Source organism: Camelina sativa, chromosome 6 (genome assembly GCF_030686135.1).
Source record: "Camelina sativa cultivar CO46 ecotype springtype chromosome 6, ASM3068613v1".
Taxonomy (NCBI): domain Eukaryota; kingdom Viridiplantae; phylum Streptophyta; class Magnoliopsida; order Brassicales; family Brassicaceae; genus Camelina; species Camelina sativa.
This window is the reverse complement of record NC_141885.1, coordinates 1,150,387-1,174,992: the sequence shown is the minus strand read 5'-3', so window position 1 is coordinate 1,174,992 and position 24,606 is coordinate 1,150,387. Positions and strand designations below refer to the sequence as shown.

Here is a 24,606-nt window from a genome sequence, read left to right as displayed (position 1 = left end):
AATTTACTATATACGGTAAATTTACTATATATGTATGTTGAACACACACTATTCTATTAATCGAGTAATATATGTTCGTTTTAAAAAATTCAAATCACTATATATGCAGGAAAAATACACATTTTTATTAACTTTATGTATTATATGATGATTCACTACATTTAAATTTTAAAATCAAAAAAATATGATAGGAGAATAAATTTTTAATATGAAATAAATATTCTAAATATCTATACTAATTATAGAATATTATATATAGGATATTTAAAATATTTTAATTCTGTTTGGTTATAAGGATAGTAGAGAAAATTAACTAAATTTGTTTGAATATGAATATAAGTATTCAATGACATTAAATGCAAAAACTTTCTAATATAGATTTTTGAGCAAAAACTGCTGCAAAAATACTAGTATAGATACATGGATTGACCGTTGATTTATTAAATACTTCAATTGGACGGTTTAGCATTTTCCAATAAAACAAACGCAAGAACAAAGAAAAATAGCGTTTTATCCTCAATTGTCTTGTGGTAATATATCTCGACAAATTAGATGGGTTTCGTAATGTAAAAGAACACTTTAGTAAGAATCTATTCAAAATTTTAATTCGTTTCTGAATTATGTGTTTGGATCTATTGTGTATATATTCATTAAAATTGTGATGAAACTCAATGTACTACAAATAATACATTTTAGGACGAATCGAGTTGGAACCGATACATTTCAACTCTTTCATCTTCCATCCGTAGGTAACATTTTTTGCTTCTCATGCGTCTTAGACTCAAGACACACAACAATAGAAAACTCTTTTTTTATCACAGTGAATTAAGTAGAGTAGGTCTCAACACAAATCTGCCCAATCCTCCCATGTATTTTTTTTCTTCTTTTAATATAACTTTTTTTACAGCATGACCTTTATGTAAAGGGAACAAAACCCAGTTTTCAAAAATTTAAGCGAATTCATTCCCATCATCAACCAAACGACTTAATCAGCATTACATCTATTTCATTCCGTATCTAATGCTTTTCCCTCTATTGATTACAGACAAGCATAAAACATACACGGTCTTGGTCTTCATCTGATCATTTAGTTGTCCTGTCTTTACATTTTCAGCGAATCTGACTGTATTGTGTAATGCCTCGTTTTGGTGGTAGCTTTCTCAAGATGAAGAGGACCAGAGAAGACGGTAATATCTCCACCAACTGTAAATAAGTACCAGGATCAGATTACAAACGGAAAAGTTATGTTGATGTTCATGATCAGAGATTATATGATTCAGCTAAGAGAGAAGGTTACCAGGTAATATATGAAGTTGAGGATGGGATGTTCTAACACATCAAGGTTTGCCCCCTCATCGAAAGCAGCAAAGCACATCTAAAACCATATTAAATGACAAAAGCTTTGGTTAGATGTTAACTCTAAAATTGACCGACTATAGTCTATATTAGAGAAGGTAATCCAACCAAGAAGATAAGGATTCATAGATATCAACAAAAACGATGTGTTTGTGTGCGTCTTTACCATGATACATCTGATGAGGAAACAAGTGAAACATATGGTTGTCACGTAGCCAACCTACCATACATAAGAGAGAAAAGGCGTAAACAGTCAAGACGCAGCAACTAATAAAGAGTTGACTGGTTATACTTATGATGGTTCACCTCTTGCAGCTTTTTGCTGCGCCCTTTAGATTCTACTGGAAACCTTTGCAACATTAGGAAAAGCCTGCCATAAGATCAAGATAAAAGGACAAAAATATCAAGCACAATCACAGTTCAAGATATTTTCAATGGTATGCATAATGCAAATGTACTCGCTTTAGCACCAATGGAATCTAGTCTAGCTACGCATCAAAGTAGGAAAAGAATGCAAGTGACTGTGACTGCTAGCACAAGCAACATAAGCACAATTTGTGATCTCACCCTCAATTGTAACAACACAGTTCTAGTGGTAATGTAGAAACTATGGTAATGTCAAATTGTAGTACATATACAAATATACAAGTGGCAACAGATTTACCTTCCACCGTAAAGTAGGAATCCAAGGGCAGCGAACAATGAAACACCTGCAATTATAAATTCGCAAAAGAGGTGGAGACAAGGACTATGGATTATATAGCAAGAGGGATAAAGTATATTTATGCTTGGTTGAAATAGGATCGAAGGTAATTTACCTGCAAAGAACATCTTAGATAGGATTATCATAATTCGAACAGGCTTCCACCACAAAACCAACCAAAGACAAATCTGGAAGTAATACATCCATGGAGAATATAGTAAGCACAAGATCCCACAACAAAATAAACTTCAAAAAGTTTGAGTTGCACAAAATTCTTAAAAGAGTGGGAAATGTATACCTGAACTACATATACAACTGCATTAATTGTGAAGAAGCTTGGCCTCAGTCCATCAGTAGATACTGCACGCGCCTGTCCAATAAAAGAGTGTTGACCAAATATCAAAACCAAAGATACCATAAATAAAAGAAACATAGCTATATACAAAGATATTCATACCTGATAGTAAATTTCAGCCCAGAAGAGAACGAGAAGAGCATAGGTGGTGAAGAAAGCAAGACTTGGAATATCAAGCAAGATATGTTGCAGAATCTACAAAGATAACATTTGCAAATTTAGATTTATTGACCTAAACTGCACATTTCTGTATGTAATTTGTTCAAGATGTAGATTTATTGACCTCTGGATGCATGAACTGCACATTTCTCCTGAAGACAAACACCACAGCACGAACTAGAAAATAAACGATAAACCAAATCAATCAATAAGAACACACTGAATACTAAATCACACAATTCGCAGAAACACCAACCTCCATTAACAACGAAATTAAGAAAGTGGAAGACCTTTTGCGTCGTCCATCCATATTCCGGAACTCTCAATTGTATCCTCACAAGTTGAATCTTAACCAAACCTCAATATATTAGTTTGTTACAAACACCAATCCCGTCGAAGAATCTAATCCCTAAAAGCGACGATAATTTTCAAAAAATAATCCAAAAAACGAAAAAAAAAAAGCGTACCACAGCAACGACGGAAACGATTCCGTAAAGAACAGCGAGGACATGGAAGATACGATCCTGCCAAATCGGAGACTCGTTAACATCAGACCACCAATTCGAAGCTTCTTTGAGATTCAACGCTTCCACCACATCAGAAGATGACATCATCATCGCCGACGACGCAATACCGCCGATTCTCATCTAACAAAACGATTCAGATTCCTTCTCGATCTTGTTTTTGAATTAACACATACATATGACAAGTCTCGATTCGTATCACCTCTTTTTTTTTTTTTTTTTTTTTTTTTTTTTGTCCCGAAATTAAAAATTGGAAAAACAACAAAAATGGAAAAGAAACGGCCGACGTCGGAGACGAGTGAGAGAGACGAAATAAATAAAAAAATGTCTAGAAAATAAATTAAAGTGAGAACCGGAGATAGCCGGTAAAATCAGTCGAGAGATTGAAGTTGTTGATGAATGTTGACTGACACGCTGCTACACGTGGCACATGTGGATAAAGAGCAAAACACAAGCTGGCATGATACATTTGAATCTGATACACACCCAAAAAAAAACAAACTAAAAAGATGAAAGATTTTGCCTAAGTAAATGCTATGATTAAATTAAACAGTTATGGTAATTTATGGTTAACTAATCTTACTTTGAATTGTACAAAACGACTAATCATTATAGATTTTTTTTACTAGCTGGATACTAGTAATAAAATAATAAAAAAAAGAAATTTAATTTGTAAGTAATAAAATAATTTATGAAATAAAAATTAAATATTAAAATAACAACAATAATGAAATATATAAAGTAATATCAGGTAACAACTCATAATATGTATGGAATAAATTGATTCAAATAAAATTATTATTTGGATAATTAGATAAATAGTGTATCGAGTTCTCTAGCAATAACACCTCGTCACAATTTTTAAGAATGCTTCACTATTAATATATAGGAAATAAATTTATTATAGAAAATAAATAATAATACCAAACAATTTTTATATTGTCATTTATTACATTTATTTTAATTAGAAAATAAATGATTTTATTGGGTGTAATTTTTATGACCCAAAAGACAAATCTATATGTATCGATATTAGTTTGTTGATATTTTCACATTTTGATGTGGTGGTGGTGGCTGTATTCGGTGTTTTGGAGGTAAAACTGGATATGTCACACTTGAAAACTGATTTGTTGATATCTTCACATTTTTAGGTGGTGGTGGTGGATGTTTTCCATGTTTTGGAGGGTAAAATGGATGTGTCACGCCTGGAAATTTGTTCATTGATATTTTTACATTCATGTCTGGTACGGTTGAGAAAGTTGGGTATCTAGCATGGACAAGGTCAAATGCAAGAAGAAGCAGAGTAGCCACTACTTTTATTTGGAGAGAGGTTTATAACTATTTTTATATTTTTGTTTGTAATTAAAAATGTTTATACACGATAGAATATTATATAGAGACATAAAGTAAAAAGTAAACATTAATTTAGCTTTGATCTAATCATTTAATTCCAATATTGCATATATACATTTAATAATTATGTATTATAAAAATAAAAACATTAAATTGTTATTTCACTTTGAAAAAAAAAATGCATTAAATACACTAAAGGAAATCATTTTTTGTAATATAAGAAAAAGAAATACCCTAAAATAGCACTATTTTTAGGTTTTTAGCATACACTCTCAAATTTCCAAAACTAGCATTTTTATATATTCAAATTATTATTTATTTTTATATAACAAAATAAATTATTGATTTTGTGTGATATCAAATCCATTAACTTCGTCAACATGCTCCGACGTCTTTTCCGGCGAGATGAGGTGGCTCCAACAATCGTCATCTCCAGATCGTCTTCCTCCAACAATCGTCATCTCCAGGATCGTCTTCCTCCAGCAATCGTCATCCAGATTTTGAAAGGTATTGAATGAAATGAAACACAGCTCAGCACTTTCTTTACCAGACCCAGCGGCGGAGGCCAGCGTGTAATCGAAATCAGATCGAGGCTAAGGTAAGAGAAGAGAACGAGATAGAAGAATCCCAAAGGCATGACAAAGAGCAGACCGATAAACTAGTTCTGCTGCCAAGGGATATTCATGACTCGGTTTCCTCGCCGGAGGAGCTCTAACAGCCAAAGCTGGTGGTGAAGGAGGAGATGATGATAGTGGCTTTCTTATGGAGAGAGCGTGTTGTTTCCCGTACGTTGACGCCACCGTGAAGGATCAGATTGAGATCTCGTCGACAAAATCTGTCACTCTAATTATCGAAATTAAGAGCAAAACAAACCTGATTTGATGATTATTAATTAGGTGATTATTCATGATTTGATGGGTATTAAATTCACAGAGGTCGATGTATTGATCCAGGTGAGGTGAATCAAACTGTTCGGTCTGATTCTAGATTACCTCTTAATCATTTTTGTTTTGATTTTGTTTCTGTGACGTCTGCAATACAAGCACTTGCATTTGATTTTTCTATAGAGACTAATGTTCATCCTCAATTTTAAGCATGCTAATTTACGTTGATCATGAGTCTCCTACGGTTATTGTTTCTCTGATTTTTCATGTATTTAATCCCATTTCTCTTTTGAGAAGATAAAAATATTTAAATTGTTTAGTTTAAAAGTCATGCGTGAATGGTTTTTGTGTGTCTATCCGACGAAGCTATGGAGCTAAATTTACTCAGAAGAAACAATAGAAGCTTCTCTTCTCTTCTTGCCAAAGTTATTGCATACCAATTGTTCCATATAATATCATTGTGAACAAAACAGTTGGTAAGAGTAAATAAGTTTGTGTGTGTAAAGATCTATACAAAAATAAGTTATAGAAACAGTTGGTGAGAGTAAACAGTTCGTCACCATTTCTGAGATTTCTGAACATTCAGGAAATCCTTCCTAAAATTCAAGTATGATTTCCTAAATATTATGAAATTCTTCCTAATTTAAAGAAATGAGTTTTTAATCTTCTATTCTTTTGTGGTGTCTTAATGTATCACAGATTATTCTAATATGATGAATTTTATGCATTAAATTATTTTCAAACATTATGAGGTTTATACAGGAACCATCTTTAAATATGTAATCTCATATGATATTTCAATTTTTTTTTTATGAAAACAATCCTGAATTGCAATGAATCATTCCTGAATATTATTGTATCCTTCCTAAATTTTAAATAAATGTGTTTCTAAATTATTATTTTTTGTTTTGCTTCAATGTGTCAAATATTAGTAGATTACTCAATTAGTAAGTGGTAATGATTTTATTTTTATGCACATCTTGATGTTAGAAAATCCAAAAAAAAATATGAAGATCATCTGGAAGTTCAAGTAAGCCTTCTTGAATTTCATAGATTCCTTCCTGAATTTCATAGAATTAGTCCTGAATTTCATAGAATCATTTATATAGTTCAATCACCGTTAAAACTAAATGCTAACACAGAAACATATGACATTGTCATGGCACAAAAACATCACACAAGTACAAAAACAATCCAAAAATGTTTCACAAACATCATACATGTCTAAAAACAGATAAAGTAAAACTGGATAAAAGGAATATAGACCTATGAAATGTCAACACACTCTTTAACTATATCCAAATAATACTTGCATCTTGTGTCGTATGTAGATACATCACATAGCTTGGAGAAATCTTCAATCCTATTTTTTGGGATAAAAATTGAAATCTGGAAATATGTTTGAGGAAAGTCTTCCTGAATTCTCAACAATGCTTCCTGAATTTTCAAAATACAACTACAAAATAACAAGATTCAGAGGAAGAAGAAGAATTTCAGGGAAATAGTGGACAATGATCAAATTTGAGAGAGAGAGAGAGAGAGAGAGAGAGAGAGAGAGAGTAGACGTACGACTTCGAACTCTGAACGAGGATGAGATTGCCAAGATAAGAGAAGATTGAGCAGATTCCATGGGAACAACTACTTGAACGAGTTGAACAACTACTTAGCAAAGCTTCCATGGAGTTTAGGAAGGTCTTCCTGAGACATCAGACCGGGTATACTATCAATTTCCTGAGACAACAAATGCAAAAAAAATATGAAACCAGACAGTAGTCAGAGCTCAGCATATATAGCAAGACCAAGAACTAACTTGAACTTGCTTTCATCCATTAATATCTCCTTGGCTTTCTCACATAATGCTCTAACGTAAAGAAAATAAGACAATACTTCATATGACGTTCATTACTTCAACTTACTAAGTAGATTCCCAGTAATTCACTATAAAAAAACATGATTTGAAAATACAAACAAAAAACCAACTTCACACACGCAACAAACATGACTTTTTATATCTCTCACACCATCCTTTGACATTTTCCCACTGATCAAAAAGCAAGTAATGAAAAAGAAAAAGATCAATCTTTACCATCTACATCATATCACATTACCAGGCACATGAAAACATGAGCTTACATGTGGTTAATCACTCTATGTTAAGAATCTGATGCAACTAATATTCATCATCAAACCATATAAGCAATCAAAGCCAATTATCTAATCCATAGAACTGCAGTGAAGATGAACAGCCATGAGAATATACAAATACGCTAAGATCTAACATTTTCAGAGAGATGTTCATTTCAAATGAAATCGAAACCTTTCAAATCAAATCTGCTAATTCACATACCAGCCTATAACACTCTTTTCCCCTGCAAAACAAACCCCTCACAAACCCAAAACAAGATTTTTGATATCAAGCCACAAACGAAACACAAGAACAAGGAGATGGGAAAATCTGGAGAGGAAAGAGACACATACCATGAAATGCTAGCAGGGAAGAAGAGATGGGAGACTAAGCAGCGCGAGATTGAAACCAACAGACTTTTGATTATCAATTAAGCAAGCATAATAGCATCAAAATCATGAAAGATCGCAGGAATCATAAGAGTAACTTCTCTATCAAAAATATGGACTAAGAGGCACCTAAACGGAGAGATCTCGATGAAGATAAAAAAGTATTTGTTGTTCATGGAGATATCTGGGATGCTTCAAGGTTGTGGGGAAATAAGGATTGGATTGGCTGCTCATGGGAATCGTTTCTTTGTCTGCTTCATCGTTCTCCGTTTGGAACCGCCGGTGAATTGAGATCTCAGAGATAACAATCGAGAAAGATGAAAATTTTTATTAAATATTTTATTAATAATTTTAGTTTATTTAATATTAAATTATAGTTTTGGAAAATTGTTGAGTGGGTGCTGTGTTTGGAAGAAAAACTTAATTTTGTGCTATTTTTGAGAATCTCCCTATAAGAAAATACAAGTTGGTATTATAGATTTGCACAGACAATGAAATATTTTGCCTAATTAAGTGAGGAAGCAAAAGTAAATACTACAATTAAGTTACACAGTTATGGTAATTTATGATTAATTGATCTTACCACAAAACAACTAATCATTATGGGTTTTCTTTTACTAGCTAGATACAAGTAATAAAATAATAAAAAAAGAAATTTAATTTGTAAATAATAAAATAATTTATGAAATAAAAATTAAATATTAAAATAACAATAATTATGAAACATATAAAGTAATACCATGTAACAACCCATAATATGTATGAGATAAATTGATTCAAATAAAATTATTATTTGGATAATTAGCTAATTAGTGTGTCTAGTTCTCTAGCAACAACACCTCATCACAATTTTTAAAAATGTTTCGCTATTAATATATAGGAGATAAATTTATTATAGAAAATAGATAATAATACCAAAACAATTTTTATATTGTCATTTATTACATTTATTTTAATTAGAAAACATATGATTTTATTGGGTGTAATTTTTATGACCCAAAAGACAAAATATATGTATCGATATTAGTTTGTTGACATCTTCACATTTTTATATGGTGGTGCTGGCTGTTTTCGGTGTTTTGGAGGTAAAACTGGATATGTCACAGTTGAAAACTGATTTGTTGATATCTTCACATTCTTATGTGGTGGTGGTGGATGTTTTCCATGTTCTGGAGGATAAAATGGATGTGTAAAGCCTGGAAATTGGTTCACTGATATTTTTACATTCCTGTCTGGTACGGTTGAGAAAGTTGGGTATCTAGCATGGACAAGGCCAAATGCAAGAAGAAGCAGAGTAACCACTATTTTTATTGGAGAGAGGTTGATAATCATTTTCATATTTTTGTTTGTGATTAAAAATGTTTATACACGATGGAGTGTTATATAGAGACATAAAGTTGAAGGTAAACATTAATTTAGCTTTGATCTGATATTTAATTCCAATATTGCATATATACATTTAATAATTATGTATTGTAAAAGTAAAAACATTAAATTGATATTTGACTTTGAAAAAGAAAATGCATTAAATACACTAAAGGAAATCATCTTTTGTGATATAGGAAAACACAAGCTCGCATGATAAATTTGACACAGACCCAAAAAAAAAAAAAGATGAAAGATTTTGCCTAATCAAGTGAGAAAGCAAAAGTAAATACTATGATTAAGTTACACAATTATGGTAATTTATGTTTAATTGATTTTACCACAAAACAACTAATCATTATGGATTTTTTTACTACCTAGATACAAGTAATAAAATAATTAAAAGTAAATTTAATTTGTAAATAATAAAATAATTTGTGAAATCAAAATTAAATATTAAAGTAATAATAATTATAAAACATATAAAGTAATACTAGGTAATAACCCACAATATGTGCGGAATAAATTCATTCAAATAAAATTATTATGAGTAAAATTATTATTTGGGATTTAAGATTCATTTGCTTAAAAAAAATATAGAACTAACTTTTTTTGTTTTTTTTATTTACATTTATTTTGTGTAAAATTATGTCATCCGTAAAATATTTGGGAAAAATGATTGCCAGCTATATGAAGTATACGCCAACACATGGCTACACATACAATCAATACAAGTATCAGAAAATTATAGCTGGCAATCATTTATGTACCTGGTAATCATTTTTCCATATATATATATATATATATATATATATATATTTTCCATATATTTGAATGTGGTGGATAAGATTTTAAGGCTCTTGTTAAATTAATATTAAGGCTCTATTTGAAAATTGTATGAATAGTCAATATATTTTAGTTACTCTTAAATTTTTATTGTAGGTTAATATTAACTATCAATTTTTAACATGACATATATAAAGTTTAATATATTTTAAAATCAAATGAAAAATCATTTTATATACATTAAAAGAAGTATTAGTAATTTTTATTGAAATTTCATTTATTAATATTTAATATATATTTTAAGATGTTATTGTTTGGTCATCATTTATTATTTTGTTTATTCCTTTCATATTTTCCTTTCATTCTTCAAAAATTGTTTATTCCGTTCCGCATTGTTCTTTTTGTTCCTCTAATGGTTAACAGTAGAAGCCAAAATGAAATTTATAAGTATTTAACAATATATAAATATATCTTAGTATTTTAATTTAATATTCAAAAATTATGTAATATAATTTGGTATGGAAGACATTTGTAACATCCGCTTTCTAAAATTGTGATGTAGGGAAAACTAAAGGAATTGATTTTGGTTTAATTAAATTCTGGTTTAATTTAATTAAACCAAAAACCCTTATTTCTCTTTCTTTTTGTCGACACTTCCTCCTCTTTTGTGCTTTGGTCAACATTGTCATCAGAGAGAGGGAGATAAAGAGAGTTAAGTATTGGTTATTTGGTATAAAGGAGAAAGAGAAGTAGATCAAGCTTTTTCTTTAGAGTTAAGAGAGAAACAGAACTGTCAGGGTTTGGGAGAAGGAGGATTCGACTGGTCAAATCGTTTTGAAAGGTACTGATTTTTGGTAAGGTTGTAGCTAAATGTTTTTCGTACATTCGCCTTTTTACAGAAGTGAATTTGGGTTAATATTCTAGGAGATATTGACAGTTTCATGGGGCGTTTTTTCGCATTCACGGATTGAGACCAGCGGGTGTTTCGGGATCAATTGCGGTTTCATCTGAGATCTGATCGTGCTGAAATTTTGTGGGAAATTTCTGGACCTATAGACCTTGCGTTTCACCGGAGGGATTAGAAAGTTAACGGTTCGTTTTGATTTCGTAGTTTCACTTGTGAGGTTGTTCTTTTCTGATTTTTCTATCAGTTTGTTTTCAATGTTTGTTTGTTTGTTGTTGTGATTCATTGTAGGAGCGAGTTTGGTTGTTCTTGGATATTGGAGAACCTCTCATTTTGTTGTAGTTATTTTCGTGAATCACTTGTTAAGGTGAGTGCGTGACCATGAGCTTATCTAAGCGATTGAGTTGTATGACTTGTTTTGTGTGATGATGTGTAGGTGTGGTGAAAGTGTTATTGGTTGTTCTGTTTAAATGGTTGGTTTGTTATATTTTATTTGTAGTTGTACTCTTGATTTGCTTGTGTGTATAGCTCGTAGATGGGAGGATCGCCTCACTGAGTATTTCTGGTAATACTCACGCATCTCATTGTGTTTGTGGTGCAGGTAGAGGCAAACAGTGACCGTGGGATCATGGCAATGAAGAGGAGGATGTTCTAGTGGCTCGTTTGGTTGTTGTCTGGCTTTTGTTAGGTTGCTAGAGTTGAGTCCTAGAATGTTGTTTAGGATTTCTGGTTCTATGGTTTATATTGATTGGATCTTTAGCTTATAATTTCGAAATTATTACGGTCTAATTGATATTGGTTATTGGTTAATTGGTTTTATTATTTCCGCTGTTTGGTGTGATTGTGGTTAGGTGGCTAGTGGGTATGAGACCACTAGCTTAGTTGTTTATTATCATATTATATTAATATTTTAATTATTTGTTATTTAAAAAAAAACGGGTCGGGTCGTTTCAACATTTTAATAAAATGTAATCATTTTGTATTTTAAAGATTTTTTTTTTGGTATTTTAATGTAAAGATAAGTTCTACTATTTTTAATAACTGAGTTAGACATTATATTTATATGTTAATTTTGAAATGTTTATAAAAGTATGTTAGGAAATAGGTGAATGTTATTAAATTTAGAAAATAACAAATTTTTTTAATGAGATATATATATAATGGCATGAATTGTAATTAATATTAACTAATGAGGGTGATTAGCTAAATGGTGTTTCGAGCTCTCTCGTGATGACACCTCATCATAATTTTTAAGAATGCTTCCCTATTATTAATTAATATATAGGTAATGTAGATTTATGATCGAAAATGGACAATAATATCAAACAAGTTTTACATTGTCATGTATTACATTTATTTTAATTAGAAAACATATGAGTTTATGGGGTGTAACTTTTATAACCCGAAAGACAAAACTATATGTATATTATTAGTTTTAGATGGTGGTGGTGGATGTTTTCCATGTGATGGAGGTAAAAATGGATGTGTCACACCTGGATATTGGTTTGTTGACATCTTCACGTACTTATGTGGTGGTGGTGGATGTTTTCCGTGTGTTGGAGGTAAAAATGGATGTGTCACACCTGGATATTGATTTGCCGACATCTTCACGTTCTTCTGTGGTGGTGGTGGATGTTTTCCGTGTGATGGAGGATAAAATGGATGTGTCACACCTGTATATTGGTTTGCTGACATCTTCACGTTCTTATGTGGTGGTGGTGGATGTTTTCCGTGTGATGGAGGGTAAAATGGATGTGTTACACCTGGATATTGGTTTGCTGACATCTTCACGTTCTTATGTGGTGGTGGTGGATGTTTTCCGTGTGACGGAGGACAAAATGGATGTATCACACCTGGATATTGGTTTGTTGACATCTTCACGTTTTTATGTGGTGGTGGTGGATGTGTTGGAGGTAAAAATGGATGTGTCACGCCGGGATATTGGTTTACTGATGTTTTTGCACTTCTGTCTGGTATAGAATGAAATAATTCAGTTGAGGAAGTTGGGTACCTAGCCTGGACAAGACCAAATGCAAGAGGACGCAGAGTAACCACTATTTTTATTAGAGAGAGGTTGAAAATCATTTTCATTTTTTGTTTGTGTTAAAAATCTTTACCCAACCTTTCTTATATATTGTTGTGACATAGATAAGATGAAGCAACATAATTATTTGGTTGACTATAATTGTATGCTGACCAAAAACGTAAGGTAATATATTAATTATTTTACTTAAATTGTATGTTCTATATATAGCAATATAGTTATATTAGTTGAATATATATTATGATTTTTGTGGAAAATATAAATAAAAGTCCTTTATAAATTATATGCTTCCATTTATTTGATGAACATATCCAATAAATCTTTTTTTAAAGAAATAATTCTAAAATTTATCATCAATTCTAGACTTCTAGTTCATATAATTAGACCAAGCGGTTCAAATTGTACCGAATTCAAAATTTGTTTTGTCCCACAAAATTTACGGAAGTATAAATAGTATGCATGAATAAACGCATACTATTTTACTATTTTTGTAAATCATTTTTATATATAAAATAGTTTTAAGCTTAGAAGTGATTGTAGTGAATTTTACCAATTAATATGCTAACGCACTAGTGATCATATCATTATATCACTTATGATCGAACCACAAGAAATAGACAATAGAGTTTGCACACTAAGCTAGGACAATGCAAATGTTTGGTTTTAAAACTAACAACCTAAGTGAAATGAAATCAAAGAACTTAGAAAAACCAAACTGTATTTTTTGTTTGAAAAAAATTTACATTCAGTTCAAAAAGAAAAAGAAAAAAAAAGTTATTCATAATCTAACTAACATGTTCTCCAAAATTTCCACATGTGAGTACGTTGAATGAATTGCTTGGAAATTGGAAGTGAATTCACTTGAAGCGCATCTCCATTCTCCCATTCGAATAAATACAATACATGATCCTAGTGATTAGTTACGGACTTGGCATTCTTGTGTTGGATTGGTCGAGGACCATTGCTGTGTCATAATATAATAGGAATCATCTTAGTCAACTGTGCCATTTGACCGTATGGCCTTGCGTATGGGCGGGCCTTCAAAGACAGCAAGCATCCTACGGTTGCGAGGCCACCATTTTTATTTTTAGTAATGATAATATATTCTTTGAGGTCAAATTAAAATATATACTTCTGATCAATACATAATGTTTAGTGAAACAAAATTACCTACATACAGTATAATAATTTACTTACAGTCTTAGCTTAATAATGACTATCTTACCAATTCGATCCAAATAGCAACTAATTTTGAATGTGAAGAATTATGATTTGAGATACAAAATTATTAATAGTGAGAATAATAGAAACGTTTTTTTTTGGGCTATAGGGAGAGAGTACAAACACAATAGTGGCTTAACTTAAAAGGCTCCCCCATCACTGTGAATGTCCCTTATATTGATGTCAGCTTAAAAATTAAAAAGAGAGAAGCTTTGAGTAAAGAAAGACACAGTGTTCCTGCTAGTTTTGCTTTGCTTCTCTTGGTCGGTTTAGTCGGACGTTCGGTCCGTTTTAGGCTTAGGACCGAGACAATGAAAGCCGGAGAAACCAACTTCTTCTGATATTGCGCTTTTGGGCGTTGATGCTATTGGGTCAAGCTCTACTTGCAGATCATAAGGTTCTAATAGCTTGGATTTGATATGTTATTCAGTATAGGATTTAGATTTTTCTGTGTTGGTAGTTGTTTTCGTGTCATAGAGTTTATTTAGGTGGTTTAAGAGATGATTTCACATCGAATTGTGGTGTGTTATCTATCTCGTTGTGGTTAAAAAATGCAATGGTAATCGATTAGATAGCGTTGGATCCGCCTAATGTTCCAGGGTTGTACTTGATCAACCATTGCATTTGCTTTTGGTCCAATTCTATAGAGGCGAATGTAATATATCTTGGATTTGGTTGTAATCTCTTAGTTAGATGTTGAGCTAAAAAAAAAAAAAAAAAAAAAAAAAACACACTGTATCAGTCTCTGTATGTACTTTCACAAGCTTCCAAGCTCTCTCTCTTATCACTGTACTCTTTCAAAATAATGCTCTCTGATATAATCACAATCTACCAATATCTTCTTTTTTCATCACTCCCTTTTAGGATTTTTTGGTCTCGAGATTTGAGTTTTTAAGACTAGACAGTGAACCAAAAGCAAAGTTACGATTCTTAAGTTTCTCTCTCTCTCTCTCGATGGATTACGAACGAATCGGAAAGACCCAGGTGAGATTTTTTTTTCCTGCTTCGGTTTCACGTTTTCCCAAACTGGGTTTTGCGTATATTTAGGGAAATCAAAAGCCAGATTTGGCATTTCCTTGATTTGTTAGCTAACTCTTTTGATCTCTGTCGTTTTCAAATCACTTCTTCTTCTCTGTGACTCTGTCTTTGATTTGAAAAATAAAATCTCCGCTTTTAGTTTAAATAACAAACTCTTATTTTCTCTCCGATGGGCTTTGTTAATAGGTTACTACTAGTAGCGGCGGCGGGTTTTCACCGGGGAAGTTAAGGAGTATGCTTCTTCTAGGTGTTGATAGAAAGAAGAAAGAAGAAGAAGAAGAAGAAGACTCTAATCCTCCTACAATGAGATCTGGGTCTAATCATATTGATGACCCTAGGGTTTATGGTGGAGCCCCTTAATCATTTCTTAATACCCTTTTTAATAACGCTTTTTGACTCTATTTGCTTAATGGGTAAATCTAAAGTTTGCTTCTTTTTGATGTATGTGTTCTCTCTCTCTTAGTCTTAACTCAGCTTTGCTTTTGTTTATCTTCAAAATGTTGCAGTTGCTGGTGGTTTAGATGATTGTAAAGATGTTGATGTTGTGAGTGAGATTGCTGATTGTTCTACTTCAGGGATGGCTCGAGCTGTTAGTTTGGGTCTTCAAGAGTATCCGAGTCTTGATTATGATAATGTGAATGAGATTAAGAGTGTTCCTGCTGCATCATCTGTCTTTGAGTTTCAAAAGACTGATAAGGAAAAGGTTCCTCAAAGATTGCCTATTAGATCATTCTCTAAACCGGCTCCATCTAAATGGGATGATGCTCAGAAATGGATTGCTAGTCCTACAGCTAACCGACCAAAGACTGGAGGACAGGTTCATGTTCCGGGTTCGAGGAAAGGGCCTAGCTTTGGTCGCCAGACTTCTATGAAGATTGTTGAAGTTGCTGATCAAAGAACGGTTGAAGAACCTGACACAAAACGGATAGATGTAAGCGAAATGAGAAAGGAGACAGGACACAAGTTTGTTAGCTGGGAAGTTGATTCATACACAGCTGCGGATTCATATGTCAAACCGGTTCTTATGGTTGAGAACTCTACTGAAGGTGGTGTTAGCTGTCTCTTTGAGTTATTCAGTTTGTATGTTTTGTTTGTCTTCTAAATCCGAAGTTTACTTGCTTGCAGTTAATCTCAGTCGACATGACTCGTCAGTTGCAACTGCGTTTGCTCAGCCGCCTTCAACAGTAAGATCTGTATCGATGAGAGACATGGGGACTGAAATGACTCCTATAGCTAGCCAAGAACCTTCAAGAAACGGGACACCGATCAGGGCAACAACGCCAATCAGAAGTCCTATATCTTCTGAACCTTCAAGTCCAGGGAGGCAAGCATCAGCTTCTCCTATGACTAAGCAGGAACTGTCAGAGAAAGAGCTTCAAATGAACACTAGGAGAGAGATAATGGTGTTGGGTACTCAACTTGGTAAATTAAACATTGCTGCTTGGGCTAGCAAAGAGGATGAAGACAAAGACGCTTCAACATCACTGAAGACCAAAGCTTCTCTACAAACTTCTAAAAGTGTCTCTGAAGCTCGTGCTACCGCGTGGGAGGAAGCAGAAAAGGCTAAGCACATGGCTAGGTACTCGAAAGTTGCATTGTTTTTTATAGTTCTCTTGTTTCATTAAAACTTTGATATGACTTTTGTCATCTCCAGGTTCAGACGCGAAGAGATGAAGATTCAAGCATGGGAGAATCATCAAAAAGCAAAATCTGAAGCCGAGATGAAAAAAACTGAGGTAAAGTACACTAAACATAGCTACTTAAGTTTCAAGTCATGATTGTGAACAAACTTGGTAAAAACTTGAGTTATGATTGGTGGAATTCTTGATATTGTAGGTGGAAGTTGAGAGGATTAAAGGACAAGCGCAAGACCGGTTGATGAAGAAACTAGCTGCAATCGAGCGCAAAGCAGAGGAGAAGCGAGCAGCAGCTGAAGCAAAGAAAGATCGTCAGGCAGCTAAAACAGAGAAACAAGCTGAACAAATCAGAAGAACAGGCAAAGTACCTTCATTGTTGTTCTCTTGCTTTAGCTTTTGTTCTTAATAACATATAATCCAATCCTTAATGTGGTGTTTGTTAATTCTCAAGAACTATCTTTCTATCATTTGTATAATAAAAGCTTTTTAAAACTACTTTCTTGTGAACTTTTTTAGTTGCTTCGTGTGAACTCAAGTTTTACCAAGTTTGTTCACAAATCGTGATGATTCGGTTTTACCAACTTGAGTTATGATGGTGGAAACCGAGTAATTCGATTAAAAATTTCGGTTTGCAGAGAGGGTTTGGTTTAAATCGAATTATTCGGTTCAATAAAGTCCTTACCAAATTGATTGGCAAGGCTTTGATTTTGGTATGGAATTTGGATTGAATTTTTGGTTCGATTTCAGCAAACTAGTCTTTTCATTACCAATTTTTGATCTACCAACCGGGTTTACAATTACTTCATACTCGGTCCAAGTTCGGTTTAGATACCTTATCATTTTGTCTGTTTCACAAATCACAACATTCCAAAGTCGCTGTATCAACCAGAAAGTTTATAATCTCTCTAGTTCATTTATATGGCTAACGAACGAACGAACGAGTAAGATACTACCACGTGTCAGTATTTGATTGATACACAATATACTAAACCGAACTTCATCTATTGATTGATGATACTAATACTTCCCATCACAAAAGGAACAAAAAAAAAAAAAAACTTTTAGGCTTTTAGATTTTTAAAGGGCACAAACACAGAGTCGCAAGGTTCTCTCTGGTTCGCTCTTTGTGGCGGCTCGTCTTCTTCTTCTTCTTCCACGGAGACTCTCTCTGATCGGTGAATCTCACGCTTTAGAGGGTTTCGATCTGAAACCTTGCGATCTACTAGATAGAGAGATTTATCCAAGTAATAATAATAATGTTTGCGCCTGCGACTCAACCGCAACAGCATCAACAGCCGCAGCAGCAGAAGCGGAAGCAATCGGAGACTGTTTCATCTGCTGAGGAAGAAGCTTTGAAGTGGAACACCGATTGTGTTTACTTCCTTGCTTCTCCTTTAACCTGCAAGAAGGTATAATTGATCTTGATTGTGTTTTCGTCTTTTAGATCTTATCCAGTTTCTGCTTCGATTAGGGTTTTGGATTTGAGATCTCAAGTTTCATTAATTCGATTTCGTGTTCCTTCGTAGTTTTGTGTCCCTCGAAGCTTAATACGTACTTCGTGATTTCGAACTTAGATCTGGTGATTTCGAACTTCGTGAATCCAAGTATGCTTGTTTCTTAGGGCTTCTTGTTAACTAGATCCAGTGCTAAGGCTCCTCAGTTTATCTTTGTAATTTCTGCAGCTAGTCTGATCTGATCAGCTATAGGGATTCTTATGGTTTTATCTTTTTGTTTGCTAACAGGGACCTGAGTGTGAGTATCGCCACAGTGAGTATGCGCGTATGAACCCAAGGGATTGCTATTATTGGCTGAATGGAAATTGTATGAATCCCAAATGTGGCTTTAGGCATCCTGTAAGTTTGTTTATTTTCTTCCTCAATACAAGTCTCTTCTTTGACATTGCTATTATCAAGTTTGCTTATGTTTATGCTTTTGTTTTCTTGCAGCCTTTGGAGGGATTGTTGGGAAATCAAGGAGGTGCTCATGCTGGTTCTGTGCAGCCATCACATGCAACCGCTCAGAATCCTGGTGTTGCAAAACAGCCGGTTCCATGTGTCTTCTTTCAAAAAGGCATGTGTGTGAAAGGGGATATGTGTTCATTCTTGCACACGCCGAATCCTGCTGCTTATAAGAAACAGCATCCCGTAGAAGCTAAGCCTGCTACTGATCCTCAGATTTCCAAAAAGCCAGCTGAAAATAACACTGGAGAGAAGAAATTTCCTGATGCTAACTTCCCAAAGGTGGTTAAAGCACGTACTGACATATCAGCTGCACCAAGAGTCGCTTCTGCTGGACTAAGGGATAATAGAAGTGTAGAGGGATACGCTCCAAAACATGCGGGCTATGACCCTGTTGTGCAGAGAATAGGTCCGACTCAGTTGCTTCAGAAATATGGGTCTGATGATAATAGTAATTTTCACAATGGTAAGGATGCAGATGACTTAAGAGAGTCATCTCCTGGGTTTGATGTTCTTGTGGCTGGAGATACTGAGTATTATCATGTTGAAGATCGATATGGACGGAGAAGTCAGGAGGGAGGAAACCCAGAGTATGACCCTGATTTCAGTGCAATTGCAGATGGTGATAGAGAAGGATTCCGTGATCAGAGGGAATACAGGTATGCATGGGGCCACCGTCGAGTTTCATCTGAGAGAGGGGATCGTTTGGACAGAAGGGTTTATGCAGAAGATGAGAGATCAGAGAACATACAGGAATCGGATCTGAGATATCGTTTGGCTAAGCAGAGGAAAGGCAATGGTATGAGATCAGTAGGAAGCCATGACTATGCTGCTCCTGAATCTTCTATGGATAGAGGATATAGAGACTCTCGTAGGGACACACATAGGGAAAACTCCATTAGCAGTAGCCGTCTTCAGGGTAGAATTAAGCTTCGTGAGAGAAGCAATGGCGAAGAAGGACACTTCGACAGAAGAAGTGAGAGAGGAAGGGACAGAAGTGAGCTATCATCTCACGGTAGACTCCGAGATAGAATTAAGGGTAGGTTAGAGGAAAATCATAGTGGTATTCAGGAAAGAGGACTCCGGGCTCCATGGGCTAGAAGAAGAGAACTGGAAGAAGAAAGAAAATTAACTCCAATAAGCATTGCAGAAACTAGAAGCAGCAAAGTGGAAAGTAAGCCAGAGCAATCTCTTGGGAAGAGGAAAAGCTTGGAAGAGGATCATCATAGTCATAAGCGATCAGGAGACTCATTTGCAGCTCCGTTGCCTTTCAGTGAGATTCTCAAGAGAAAAAGAGCGGCTGCATCTGGTGGTAGGAGCTACAAGGACGAGACCATATCGAAAGAGGAAGCTGGAGATGAGACCAAACTCATAACAGAAGAGAAAATCGAGGTTGTCTCTGAACCAAACCCTCCCCACGAAGCTGAAGTAGAAGAAGGAACGGTGATGGAGGAAGAAGAAGTCGTTGGGGAGGAAGAAGTGTATGAAGGAAATGAAGAGGAGCAAGCTTATGAAGGCGATGAGCTAAACGGAGAGTACTATTACGAAGAAGGATATGAAGAAGAGGGAGGAGAATACGCCTATGAAGAAGGTGAAGAAGTAGTTTACGCTGCTGAGGAAGGAGAAGAAGAGGCAACAGAAGGAGGTGAAGCTGAGGGTGAAGAAGACATTGAGGAGAAGACCGTTGAGATGTTGTCATAAAAGAAAGAGATATAACACACACACAAAAAAGCGTTTGCTCCTTTCCTCTCTTAGCTTAATGCAGAATGGAGAGAAGTCGTCGAGCAAATAATATGCAAAAGTCAGCTTTTATCTTCTTTGGCTTGGCACTGAGATTTTTAGTCGCCTTTTTTTACGTATTATGATTTCTTAAATTGTAACTGTAGAAGAAAGAAAAGAAACTATGGTACAAGTACAACATAATATTTCTGATTTTTTTTTTGTTTTCTAATCTGTTTTGATGATATATGATTTTTTCCTCAAATTAAGAGGAAATTCCAGGGAATAACTTGTGACGAAGACTGTTAGCTTTTAAGTTTTAACTCCTTTCTGTTATTGTTTTTACACTTTGAAAAAAATGAATTTTGTAATCCCACTTTAGCATTATTGTTTTTTGCACTTTGCAAAACATGAGTAATTGTGTATTCCACCAATCAACTTTACGTATTTACGAATTGATATCAGAAAATAAAATAAATAAACAGATACTGTACCTTTTTTTTTTCCCTCAAAACTAATTCTAAATGGCATTTTTTTGTAAATACAAAAAATTAAATCAGGGTCAAAAGTCATTTGCAAACATTATGTGTTGATGGCCAAATCTTTTCTGCAGCTTCTGTCTTGGCTATGTCATGCAGCATGCTAATTCATCCGAGAGATATGTGCTCTCAAAAGTATCTTCTGTGGCTAGAATTTTGTTTACAGCGAGATGATTGATGCCTGTTGTCCTTGACCAACTGTTGCAAATCGTTGAGGTCTTTCAGTTCTTTGTTTCCACAGTTTTTATGTTTTCACGTTTCGAAATACTCTTATTTCTTATATACATCTTGTAGCTAGGAGAAAATTTTCCAAAGAGCAAACGTTCGAGGAATGCATTCCAGACGGGTTTTCGTCCTTTCCATAATAATCATTTATACCTTACTAATCGTGGAGCTCGACGTCTTACTAATCGTGGAGCTAAAAAATCTCAATAAATTGGTTGTTTCATACCCGCATTTGGCTGAAACGAGTGTCGTCTTCCCAACGGCAACATGATCAGCCGGCAACATCAGGGAGATAATAAAATCGGTTGTGTTTTCCTTGTCTTCGAAGCTTTTATTTTTCGTTTCTGCCTTTGTTTCAAGATACTCGTTTGGACTTTTTTTTTTCGTTTTGTTTGTTAAAACAATGGTTATTTATTTATTTTTAGATTACTTGATCCTAATGTTATTTTTATATCTTTATGAGGAAAATCACATTTTAAACTTTCAAAGTGTCACTGAGTAGCACTTTAAACCTCGAGAGAATTTCACTAACACTATAAACCTTTAAAATAATTTTACTAACATTTTGAACCTTTAAAATGATTTTACTAACACTTTAAACCTTGAAACTGACTTTCATGTTTATACTGCCATAAAAAATAACGGAATAATAATATCTGTCAATGCAAAATAGTTAAACTATGGTGGTTTAATTTAAATTTTAATTAGTTTTAGTTTTTATAAATAAAAAAAGAGAAAAATATAAATTTGTATTCATATTTATTGTAGACACGTTACTCTTCACATTATTAATCCTTTTAATAAATGTATCTCCTTTGAATTATGATTCAAACCGATTGACTTCTCATTGGAAACAATGAATCTTCTAAATATGTTGTTGTCTTCAGTTTTACATTTATCAAATGTTTTAACCTTACCTCTAATTCTTCATTTTTTTGCTTTGATATATATATATATATATATATATATATATATATATTGTTTTTTTTTATCAATCGTAATATATAGTTAAATAAAATTTAATTAAATAAACTAGCATAGCTTAACTATTTCATGTTGACGGATTTTATTGTTTCGTCATCTTTAACGGCGGTGCAAACATGAAAGTTAGTTTTAAGGTTTAAAGTGTTAATAAAATCATTTAAATGTTTATAGTGTTAGTGAAATAATCTCAAGGTTTAAAGTGCTACTCAGTGACACTTTGAAGGTTTAAAATGTGATTTCCCTATCTTTACTAGATTAAGATCCTTATGATGTGTGGGTTTTAAAATTTTTCAATATAATTACATTTGAAAATAATATTTTCAAAAGATACAGAAAGAACAGCTATTTTATAAATAAAGAAACATCAAATGGCTTTAACTGCAAAAAAAAATGCAAAAATCAAAAGAAGACCAAGAACTTGAATCAGGGATTTTGGGTGGAAGGCCAAGAACTTGTTAATCAATTAGGAAGACTTTATGGAAAGAGGAATAAGAAGATGGCAGCAACGTTGTTGAATAAATCGTCCAATGAAAATGCTTTTCAGCCCACACTGTATATATTTGAATGAAGAACTGCGAATCATATTTTTGGCACCTCGAAAAAGCGACGATTCAGGATAACAGGACGAAACTAATGTAATTATTTTTCTCGCAAACATTAAATAACATGTTCTTAATGGTTTTCACGGTTTTTCTTGCTATTAAAAGTTTGAGACTAGCGAAATCTTTAACTAACCTTCATATTAAATCAGAAATATCCTTTAGGTTTTTTTTAATCCAATTATGGGTTCCAAAGTTCCAAAGTTCCAATAATAAGAAAAAGAAAAAAAACGTGTGGAAAGCGGTTAGGATCTAAGCAGCCCTTTAACAAAAACCAAAGAAGGAAACAGTTAGGATCAAAGGAGGTAAATGAGCTGTGAATGAGATTTCGAGAAAAGGACAGCAATTTTGTTGAAATTTTTGCAATTGGCTTTCTTCCGTCGTGTCCAATTAGTCCAAGAAGATGAGATTGCCTGAATATGACACAACACGTAATTGAGCTGGGATTGATCTCTTGGTTGGTATCTAATGGGAACATGGATTATTAGCAGGAAATGAAGATATTTACGGCCTTTTTGTCTTAAACATATATAGACCAACCGTCTTTATGCTCGTTCAATCTTAAACCTAGTATTTTATTAACGTAACTATAACATAATAGTACTTGTATTTTGTCTAAAGCCTAAAGGGATACGAATATATACAACATATAATTTTTATGTCATCATACAAGAAACATAATATAAAGTCTTTAAATATCATTAGTTTTGCTACTTTAGCCCAAAACGTATACGACTATACGATTTCGTCACGACTGTTCGCGTCCTTACTTACGTATGTGAACGTAATCTATTGGGACCGGCGTTTGATCGCAATTGAAACCTTTGATTTTTTTTTCGTGGCAAGTTGATGTCTCCACTGACAAGAATTAATAACCCATGATGGCTAGAATTTGGAGCTGCAAAATAATTAAAAATGTCATTTTTTTTTTCTACTTTAACTACCCTTACATATAAATATATATGTATATATACTAGATTTATAACCGGCGCGTGAAGATGAGACTATACTTTTTTAATATTAATACGAATTATTGAATATTAAAAAAATCTAAATCTACATAGTTGTTAAATTTATTTTATTAAGCGATACATAACTTTTCTATTTTTTTTTAACATTTTTCACAATTAATTCTTTATTTATTTTTCGGTATACACTCATCATCTTTTGCATATGTTCTTTTTTTTCACATTCTATTATCTCACTTATAATATATTGATTATGAAGACATATCATAATTCATAACTATTTTTTCATCTTTCAATATTTTTTTATCGGTTAAGTGGTTATTACTTACTAACGTAGACGTTAAAAAATCTTAGAGAATATACCTAACCTTTGTCGCGAAGTTTTTTGAAAATGTTGTACTACACGTAAATTTTGCTTCCTATTAATGAATCTCATAATTGTAATCATTTCTATCCATAAGCATAATTGTACTCATTTCTATCCATAAGCATCATATTATTACATCAAATATTATATTTTATCTTAACTGTTTTGACAAAAGAAAAGTTATGTTCACATATATAATTTTCCTACATTAAAATATGTATAGTCTACTTTTTTTTTTGAATAACAAACATGTATATCTACTATATTTCTATATATTGTTCTTTTATTTTGATTCTCTTAAGCTACAAACTCATAAGATTACTCTAGCTTTTAAATATGTGTATTTATCCAAAAAATAGAAATTTTTAAATTTAACTAAAATTCTACATTCTACCACTACTATT

At 33.2% G+C, this 24,606-nt stretch overlaps 3 protein-coding genes and 2 long non-coding RNA genes across 9 annotated transcripts; 3 read left to right on the top strand and 2 right to left on the bottom strand.

Moving 5' to 3' along the window:
* Positions 1–853: 853 nt before the first annotated feature.
* LOC104790004 (tobamovirus multiplication protein 3) lies at positions 854–3,464 on the bottom strand. The gene is made up of 11 exons (XM_010515688.3): positions 3,041–3,464; positions 2,830–2,920; positions 2,698–2,750; positions 2,517–2,609; positions 2,358–2,429; positions 2,175–2,247; positions 2,021–2,066; positions 1,663–1,726; positions 1,523–1,576; positions 1,298–1,375; positions 854–1,203 (listed from the first exon to the last, which is right to left on the bottom strand). Exons 1-11 carry the CDS (start codon positions 3,218–3,220, stop codon positions 1,111–1,113), a joined length of 897 nt encoding a protein of 298 aa, XP_010513990.1. The 5' UTR covers positions 3,221–3,464; the 3' UTR covers positions 854–1,110.
* A 2,957-nt stretch (positions 3,465–6,421) lies between these two features.
* Positions 6,422–8,192, bottom strand: LOC104790003 (uncharacterized). Of its 3 annotated transcripts, none has more exons than XR_015558862.1 (4): positions 7,978–8,192; positions 7,813–7,875; positions 6,904–7,065; positions 6,422–6,790 (listed from the first exon to the last, which is right to left on the bottom strand). It is a non-coding gene; the product is annotated as an uncharacterized LOC104790003 (long non-coding RNA). The 3 variants fall into 3 exon arrangements; XR_015558863.1 differs by having other exon boundaries at positions 7,813–7,846; XR_768594.3 differs by lacking the exon at positions 7,978–8,192 and having other exon boundaries at positions 7,813–7,953.
* Positions 8,193–10,561: 2,369 nt separating this feature from the next.
* Positions 10,562–11,944, top strand: LOC104790002 (uncharacterized). 2 transcript variants are annotated; one of them, XR_015560233.1, is made up of 4 exons: positions 10,562–10,840; positions 10,924–11,091; positions 11,195–11,270; positions 11,505–11,944. It is a non-coding gene; the product is annotated as an uncharacterized LOC104790002 (long non-coding RNA). The 2 variants fall into 2 exon arrangements; XR_768593.2 differs by having other exon boundaries at positions 10,667–10,840; positions 10,937–11,091.
* Positions 11,945–14,855: 2,911 nt separating this feature from the next.
* On the top strand, positions 14,856–17,338 carry LOC104789995 (uncharacterized). 2 transcript variants are annotated; one of them, XM_010515680.3, is made up of 6 exons: positions 14,856–15,152; positions 15,393–15,552; positions 15,713–16,252; positions 16,332–16,785; positions 16,861–16,942; positions 17,043–17,338. In XM_010515680.3, the coding sequence occupies exons 1-6, from the start codon at positions 15,123–15,125 to the stop codon at positions 17,247–17,249; spliced, it is 1,473 nt and encodes a 490-aa protein (XP_010513982.1). In that variant the 5' UTR covers positions 14,856–15,122; the 3' UTR covers positions 17,250–17,338. The 2 variants fall into 2 exon arrangements, with proteins under 2 accessions (XP_010513982.1, XP_087311930.1); XM_087455804.1 differs by having other exon boundaries at positions 14,864–15,152; positions 15,393–15,619.
* A 601-nt stretch (positions 17,339–17,939) lies between these two features.
* On the top strand, positions 17,940–20,806 carry LOC104789999 (zinc finger CCCH domain-containing protein 17-like). The gene is made up of 3 exons (XM_010515684.3): positions 17,940–18,252; positions 18,586–18,696; positions 18,790–20,806. The coding sequence occupies exons 1-3, from the start codon at positions 18,100–18,102 to the stop codon at positions 20,500–20,502; spliced, it is 1,977 nt and encodes a 658-aa protein (XP_010513986.1). The 5' UTR covers positions 17,940–18,099; the 3' UTR covers positions 20,503–20,806.
* The last annotated feature ends 3,800 nt before the right edge of the window (positions 20,807–24,606 follow it).

Excerpts from the sequence above, each read along its gene's own strand:
- LOC104790004 (XM_010515688.3), bottom strand. The coding sequence starts at position 3,220 with ATGAGAATCGGCGGTATTGCGTCGTCGGCGATGATGATGTCATCTTCT. Across the intron at positions 2,248-2,357 it reads CAGTTGTATATGTAGTTCAG|ATTTGTCTTTGGTTGGTTTT; the intron begins GTATACATTTCC and ends TATTACTTCCAG. Across the intron at positions 2,067-2,174 it reads ATCTAAGATGTTCTTTGCAG|GTGTTTCATTGTTCGCTGCC; the intron begins GTAAATTACCTT and ends TTATAATTGCAG.
- LOC104789995 (XM_010515680.3), top strand. The coding sequence starts at position 15,123 with ATGGATTACGAACGAATCGGAAAGACCCAG. Across the intron at positions 15,153-15,392 it reads AACGAATCGGAAAGACCCAG|GTTACTACTAGTAGCGGCGG; the intron begins GTGAGATTTTTT and ends CTTTGTTAATAG. Across the intron at positions 16,943-17,042 it reads CCGAGATGAAAAAAACTGAG|GTGGAAGTTGAGAGGATTAA; the intron begins GTAAAGTACACT and ends TTGATATTGTAG.
- LOC104789999 (XM_010515684.3), top strand. The coding sequence starts at position 18,100 with ATGTTTGCGCCTGCGACTCAACCGCAACAGCATCAACAGCCGCAGCAG. Across the intron at positions 18,253-18,585 it reads CTCCTTTAACCTGCAAGAAG|GGACCTGAGTGTGAGTATCG; the intron begins GTATAATTGATC and ends GTTTGCTAACAG. Across the intron at positions 18,697-18,789 it reads AATGTGGCTTTAGGCATCCT|CCTTTGGAGGGATTGTTGGG; the intron begins GTAAGTTTGTTT and ends GTTTTCTTGCAG.